The sequence below is a fragment of the Gracilinanus agilis genome, chromosome 3, assembly GCF_016433145.1.
Source record: "Gracilinanus agilis isolate LMUSP501 chromosome 3, AgileGrace, whole genome shotgun sequence".
In the NCBI taxonomy this organism is placed as follows: domain Eukaryota; kingdom Metazoa; phylum Chordata; class Mammalia; order Didelphimorphia; family Didelphidae; genus Gracilinanus; species Gracilinanus agilis.
In genome coordinates, this window is record NC_058132.1 from 157,823,765 (window position 1) to 157,831,672 (window position 7,908).

Here is a 7,908-nt window from a genome sequence, read left to right on the forward strand (position 1 = left end):
ATCTGGGAAGTAGAATCCAATTTCTTCCCTCCCCTCCAAAATACACTCCTTAAAAAATCCAACCCCCCCACCCTCTGGCTAATAGATTAGAAAAAAAATCCACCCCCCCAAAAAAAACAATGCCACCCCTCCCACACACAAAAAACCCCCTGAGAAGTCCAAGATTACTTGCCGGATTGGCACCAGGGAGCAGCTTCAATAATTTTGAGCCTAGAATTAGTCTGTTACAGAGTCATTACAAGCATCCCTTGCTTAAAAAAAAAAGTAAACAAAAATAAAAAACTAGTATTGATCAGTTTTCTGACAAAACATAATTACTTAAAAACTAACTAGCATTTAAACTGAGTTGGGAGGGAAACTGGGGGCCCCAATAGGCCCTCATATTAACAGTATCATTTGTCATTATTGCAAAAACAAATTTAATTTCTCTTTAGTTTGATTTAAACATTGCTTTTAGTATGATGCTGACACCAGCTTTGCAGAGGGGGCTCTGAAGAGATGTTCATAGTGTTATAAATATAAAAGGGTCCAAGTGAGATGTATGGTTGCACAATGATGCTGATGATAAATATCTGTCTATACTCTCCTCAGCTGCAGTTGATGGGAGGAACACCTACTCAGATCACTCTTGACTGCTGCTGTAAGTTATCCCTTTCTCTCTAACAGCTGTCCAGTAAGGACCCTTGAGAGGTTAGATAAATGGGTAACCTTTCCAGGTCCAACCTGGGGTTGGATAGATTAGTATTGGGCTAATGATCTGCCTTGGATAATGTTTAGGATCTGACTGTGTTTGACTCCCTTCCCAAGGGCTGTGATAGACAGACCACTCAGGAAGGTACTTGTTGTTGAACACTCTTTATCTATGAACAAGGAAAGGATAACAAGGTCAAGGATTGGGGATTGGAAACCCTATTGATCTATTATCTATAAACTAGTTCACAATCAGGACTGGAGGCTATTAATCTGGTGGAAGCTGGAGATTTACTCACTCCCACTATTTCTGGCTGGACCTGGCCACAGCCAAGCCAGAGAATAGGGAAGGTTATTGATGCAGAATTATTGATGATCTTATTCTTTCAGCTTTCTCACTACCAGTGTTGGTGATGCACTAGCTCTCACAGTCTATCAGGAAATATTCAGATTTATTCCTACCCTCTTCTTCATAGACCTCCCTGCCATCCTTCAACCATCCATTCAGTCCAGAGACCTCCAGAGAGACTTCTCTCAAAGTGACTGTCAGGGGTATTTATACCATGGGGCCAACCAACGTTTGCCCCTGGCTCATGGCACCTAGGAACATTCCAAGTCTTCCATCTGTCATCCCTATCAGTCAAGGTGGCATCCATCACTTCCCAGATTATGAATATAACAATAGCAGCACACATCTGTGGCTCTTCTTTGGTTCTGGAGGCTCCAGGGCAGCCAGTATCACCTCATCAAATACATTCTTTAGGCCTTTCTGTGTAAGCGCAGAACACTCCATGAATTTGACAGCCTTCAGGTCTTGGGCTAGCTTTTCAGCAGTTTCTGGAGTGATGGACTTTTGTTTGTTCTTGGCAAATTTCTCAATAGTAGAAGGGTCATCTCTGAGATCAATTTGTGTCCCAACAAGCAAGAAAGGGGTCTTTGGGCAGTGGTGAGTAATCTCCTCTACCCACTTTTCTTTGACATTTTCAAATGAGGATGGGGATACCACTGAAAAACAGACAAGAAACATATCTGTCTGTGGATAACTGAGAGGTTGTAATCTGTCATAATCTTCCTGTCCTGCAGTGTCAAACAGTCCAAGAGTGTATGGCTCTCCACCAATCATAACTGTTACTGCAGAGTTTTCAAATGCCATTGGTACATATTTAGATGGGAATTTGATTGTTGTATATGAAATCAGAAGACAAGTCTTACCAACAGCACCATCACTCGCAACAACACACTTAATAGTCTGCATCGCTGAAGTCTTTTTGTATGCACTTTCAATATTTCAAATCCAATGTAATCTCAGCTTCTGCGCTGGGGCATTGGCAGCACGGCGCAGGGTCTCCTCCACTCCTGGGCAGGGGCACGCCACTCTATAAAATAGTCTTGAAGGAAAATGTATGCTTGATATTCCAACAATGTGGAAAGCCCATCCAAGTTGTGTGCTCTGCTGTAGTTTGAATGGTTGGCAGTTCTGCTTCAGGAAGGACCTTAGTATCTAGTATCTTGCCAGATGATCTTCAGGATCTTCCCAAAGTAATTCAAACAGAAATAATTCCATTTCAATTCCTTAAATGTCATTGTTATACTGTCTGTGGTGCACAGGCATATAACAATGAGGCCAGCACTATGGCTCTGTAGACCTTTGGTTGGTAGGCAGCCGAGATGCTACTCTTGTCTCAGACACTTTCCTTCAGAGGCTCCCAGACACTGAGCTAACTCTGGCAATGTGTGTATCAACCTCATCATTTGTGTAGACATCCCTTGGAAGTATATTGCCAAAGCAGGTGAACTTATCCAAAATGTTCAAAATTTCTCCATTTGCTGTAACTAATGGATGCATGTATGGATGGAGAAGTACTGGCTGGTGGAGAATCTCTGTTCTCTTGGTGTTCATTATCAGACCCAGATGAGCACAAATGACTGAGAATCTATCTATATTCTCTTGCATGACAGCCTCAGAGACTGCCTTGGGGGCACAACCATCTGTGAATAGAAAGTTGCACCCCCTGGCTCCTCACTTCAGCCTTGGCCTTTCCAAGTTAAATAATTTGCCATCTGTGTATAGGCTGACCTCGTTGCCATTTTGGTCCTCATCAAAGGCATCCAACAACATGACTGAAAATATTCTAAAAAGCATGAGAGCAAGCACACAACTCTGCTTCACTCCACTGGTGACCAGAAAAGTATGAGAGCAGTGTCCATTATCCAGAACCTGTGTGAACATTGCTGTTGTAGAGCTGGCTAGTGTACAATACTGATGACCTGCTCCATGCAACCACATTTTTTGGTGATCTTCCACAAATCCTCATGATGGATAACTTCAAAAGCCTTGGTCAGATCGATGAACATTGTGCACACACCACCATCCTGCTCTGGAAATAACTCCTGGAGTTGTTACCATATCAAACATTCCTCAGCCTTTTCTGAAGCTTCTCTGGCTCTAAGGTAGATGAGCATCTTTTAGGACAATGATGGTGAACCTATGGCACAGGTGTCAAAGATGGCATGCAGAGCACTCTCTTTGGACATGCAGCCAACCCCACCCCCAGTTTGTTACTAGAAAGGCTCTGGGAATAATTCTGTATTGCTCTTCAAAATGATTGGATCAGTTTATGGTTCCACCAATAGTGTATTAGTATCTCCATTTTTCCACATCTAGAATTTCATTCTGGCTTGGGGGTTGTGAGATGAACATGAGCGAGAATCTTTTGGTTTTGATTATTAATAATTTTTATAAGCTTCCCCAAAAGTAGAAGTAAACTGGGCCTGAGGTTTTTCCTTCTTTTGCTCTAGGTAAAAACAAGTCATTAGACTAGATTTGGGTATGATTTAGAGTGCAAGAGTCAGGTAGAAATGTGGGCAAAAATCCACTCTTCTAGATCTGCCTCTTGGGAGAAGAAAGTCTGACTAGAGTGGTCACACTGCAGTCATGGAGGAAATTATGAAGGTGAGAAGGGAAGCTCTCAAGTAATCAGACATGCACTGATACTCCTTATTCTTGTCATTTTTACTTTCAGGGACTAGAGAGGAGGTAACCCAGGAGGACAACTCATTGAGCTAATCAGTAACTTAGACTGTTGGCAAGCAAGCTAGGAGGAAGTTTCTATATTGAGGCGGTGGAGAACTTGGAAGGTGTGGCGTGGGGAGACTTCATTGTGGGGGCCTAAAGCTACAAGTGGCAGGTCTCTGGCTTACAGTTTACTCTTATCTATAGATAGTAACTCTCATAAGGAGGAACTTCCTTTCCACATGGTAGTGAGGAAGAAGAGTGGGAATGCACTCATTTGCAGAATGTTGTTGGGAAAGTTTCTAATATTTTTCATTTTCTTTACTAGTACATTTAAATGCTTTTATCAATTCAGTGTTCCCATTTGTCCAAGGCTTTTTATTTACAAGATTTTTAATGAACAAAGTTTTGCTAGCAGTCTAGATCCACAAAAAATAAAATTAAAATAACTTTTTAGAAGGCTCTCAAGCAAGAAATGCAAGCTATCACTAAACACATGAAAAAATGCTTCGTATCATTAATCACCAGAGAAATACAAATTAAAATAATTCCTTATACCCATCAACATGGCAAAGATGACAAAAAAAAAGGGAAATGAGAATTGTTGGAGGAGCTTTGGGAGACAGGCACACAAATATTTTCTTGGAAGAGCTATGAACTGATCCAGCCATTCTGGAAAATAATTTGTAAAAATGCCTCCCCAAATTACTGACTTGTGAATACCCTGTGATCCAGGGATTATACTATTAGGCATGTATTCCAAAGAGATAAGTAAAAGAGGGAAGAGATGCATATATACAAAATTATTCATAATAACACTTTTTTTTTGTCTTAACAAAGACCTAGAAACCAAAGGCATATCCACTTAGCTGCCCCTCAGTATTGTCTTTTAAAAAAGCAATATACAATAGAGTTTTATGGTTTTACATACCCTTCTTTCTCTCTTTGTCTACGGAAATGTTCATGCTTGTTGGTATTAGTCAAATTTCGAATGACTATGCCTCCTGTATGAAAGATCTTTCATGTCCTAAAAGCTCATCAACTTGGTTTTATTTTGTAGATAATGTACAGAATAGGTGGTGAAAGGAAGATCAGAACTTCCTTGCTAGGATTTTCTCAAGGGTCATTGGGTAAGGAATTTCCTGTAATAAATACAGAATCACTAGAATGAGAGAACTCAGAGCTGGCTGTTGATGTGAAGGATGATAGAAACTGGTATAATATCAGTAGCCTCAGCAGCAGGTGCAGCAAAAATACCACATTTATAATTTCCTGGTGTTATGTCTTTGGTCTCATACTGAACAGGGTAACAGGTTGAATCATACTGAACAGGGAAACAGGTTGAATCAGCCCTTATTTTTTTTTTAAATTGCTTTGTGGTGTAGTCAGAATTGTGGGAACACGGTGGTTGGGACCCAGTGGATCTCAGATCTTGAGCAAGTACTCCATCAATGCTTAGAGATGTATGTTCTACTCAGCCATTGAAAGAATCACAGCTAGACTTCTCTCTCTAAGCCACAAACCCATTGCCTTTGGGATGGATATTTCTAACATCCCTCCCCAGAGATCTGCATTGGCAAAGTTGAAACTGGGTCTTCCTCTGAGGCTGCTTTCTCCTGTACAATTAGGGGGTTGGTCTAGTCAGCCTCTAAGATTAATCCCCTGGAGAATCCTTAATCCCCTGGAGAAGAAAACCACTCTAGTATCTTTACAAAGAAAACACCATGGCCAATATGTTCCACAAGGTCACAAAGAGATATCACTTGAAAAACTAGGACTAAACATTAAAGTTCTATATAAATGCTATTACTGTCATCATCATCATCATCATCATCATCATCATCATCATCATCATCATCATCATCATCATCATCACCATTTCCTCCCTTGTATGGATCACAGTTCTCCTGGGATGCCTTCTTATTCTAAGAAATCCTCACGATACTATTGACTCTACTGTATTAAGCTCCACAACATAAAAAAGGATATATAAATGATTGGTGCTAGATGGGAGTAGCTAGTCTTCTTTTTAATCTTTCTGTCTCCTTCAGCACCTAGCATAGGATAATAATAGTTTACATTTACATAGAACCTTGCATATTGCCTCATTCAATCCCTGCAATAAAAAAAGGAAAATAGGGTAGTTATGTGCAGTAGAAGTATAATTATATACAGTAAAAAACAATTGAATTTGGAATTAAAGGGGATTAAGGCAAACAGAGAGGAATGACTCACTATTTAAGGGGAAAAAGCCAGGAAAACAAGATAAGTCTAGCAGAAATGAGGTATTCATCACAACTCATTTGTACTAAGTAAGCTTCAAATAATGGTTCATGAATAAAAAGAGAAATCATAAGCATATTTAAGAAGGAAAAAAATCACCTGTGAGATCTTTGTTTAGAGGAAGAGTTTATGCTCAAACAAGTAAGGAATAAGATGACAGAATTTGAAATGACAATTTTGGTTATATAAGACATTAAGGTTTTTACACAAACAAACAAAACGAATGTGATTCAAATTAGAAGGAAAATGGCAAATGCTGGAGAGACTATGGGAAAACAGGTGCATTCATGAACCATTGGTGGAAATATGAATTGGTTCAGCCATTCTAGAAAGCATTTTGGAACTATGCCCTCAAAGTCATAAAGCTGTTCATATCATTTTCCCCAGAGATATTACTATTAGTCATATATCCTGAAAAGGCCAAAGAAAGAAGAAAGGACCTCATTGTACAAAAATCTTTATAGTAGCTTTTTGAAGTATGAAAATCCTGGAAATTAAGAGTGTCAGTCAACAAGCACATAATTATTACTACTATGTGCCAAGCAGTCAGTTAGTCAATAATGTATTAAGTACCTATTTGTTCCAGACAACAAAAAAACAAATATATAAGCTATATAAGAGCTAAATAGGAAATAATTAAGAACGGAAAGGAAAAAGAATTAAGAGGGATGGGGAAAGGCTTCCTAGAAAAGATGAGATTTTAGCTGAGACTTAAACCAGGGAAACCAATAGGTAGAGATGAAAAGAGAGACAGAGACAGAAAGAGAGAAACAGAGACAAATGGAGACACAGAGAGAGAGGATAAAAGAGAGAGAAAGAGACACAGAGAGAGAATAAGTCAGAGACAGAACAAGAAAGACAAAGACAGAGAGACAGAGATGGAGAGAGACACAGAGAGATATATATAGAGAAAAAGAGAGAGAGACACAGAGAGAGACAGAAAGAAAGAGAGGACAGAGACACAGCTAGTGTCTGAGACCTAATTGAAACTCTATCCACTGTGCCAACTAACTACCCCAAATTCAGCATTCTTTCTATTGTAGAAATGAAGAATTTTCTGTGAATGGAAAGATTTTACAGATGCAATTATTTCTTAATAACATTGTGCTAATTGCATAAATCCTAGCATATTCCAAGGCTTTCTCGGTAGAATCCTTGCTAGCCTGGGAAAATTTCACCAGGAAATGAAGAATGGGTACCGCCTAGATTGTGCCATGCAATTAGCTGAGCAAGTTTCTGAGTTTCAAATAAATCAGCACAGACATACACTTTGGAGAGGTGGAGCTTAGGAGATAATTGAATTTTAATGGCTATAATAGAGTGGCTTCTCCCTAGCCAACATCAGCTTCCTGTGGTCTTGACTTGGTCTATGGTCCAGTGCATATTCAAGTGCTAGCTTCATATTTTCCTTTCCTGAGGACTTTTAACAGCACGGTGCAGTTTTATTAACCATTTAAGGACAAAGGTCAGGTTTCAGAAGTGAACAGAAATATTCAGTATCTAATAGTTGGAGGGAGAGAGAGAGAGAGAGAGAGAGACAGAGAGGGAGGGAGGGAGGGCGGGAGGGAGGGAAGGAAGGAAGGAGAAGGGAGGGAGACAAAGAAAGACAGAGAGAGACAGAGAGAGACACACACAGAGTCAGAGAGAGAGAGAGAGAGACAGACAGACAGAGACAGAGACAGACAGAGAGGGAGGGAAAGAAGGAAGGAAGGAGGGAGGGCCAGACAGAGAAAGACAGAGAAAAACAGACAGACAGACAGACAGACATAGAGAGACAGAGAGGGAGGGAGGGAGGAAGGGAGGAGGGAAAGAAGGAAGGAAGGAGGGAGGGAGGGAAGGAAGGAGGGGGAGAGAGACAGAGAAAGACAGAGAGAGAGAGAGAGACAGACAGACAGACAGAGACAGAGACAGACAGAGAGGGA

At 40.3% G+C, this 7,908-nt stretch overlaps 1 protein-coding gene across 1 annotated transcript; it reads right to left on the minus strand.

Moving 5' to 3' along the window:
* Window positions 1-1,357: 1,357 nt before the first annotated feature.
* Window positions 1,358-1,945, minus strand: LOC123241296 (cell division control protein 42 homolog). Its single transcript, XM_044668978.1, has one exon. It carries the CDS (start codon window positions 1,943-1,945, stop codon window positions 1,358-1,360), a length of 588 nt encoding a protein of 195 aa, XP_044524913.1.
* Window positions 1,946-7,908: the final 5,963 nt, after the last annotated feature.

Coding starts and splice junctions, on each gene's coding strand:
- LOC123241296 (XM_044668978.1), bottom strand. CDS start 1,945: ATGCAGACTATTAAGTGTGTTGTTGCGAGTGATGGTGCTGTTGGTAAG.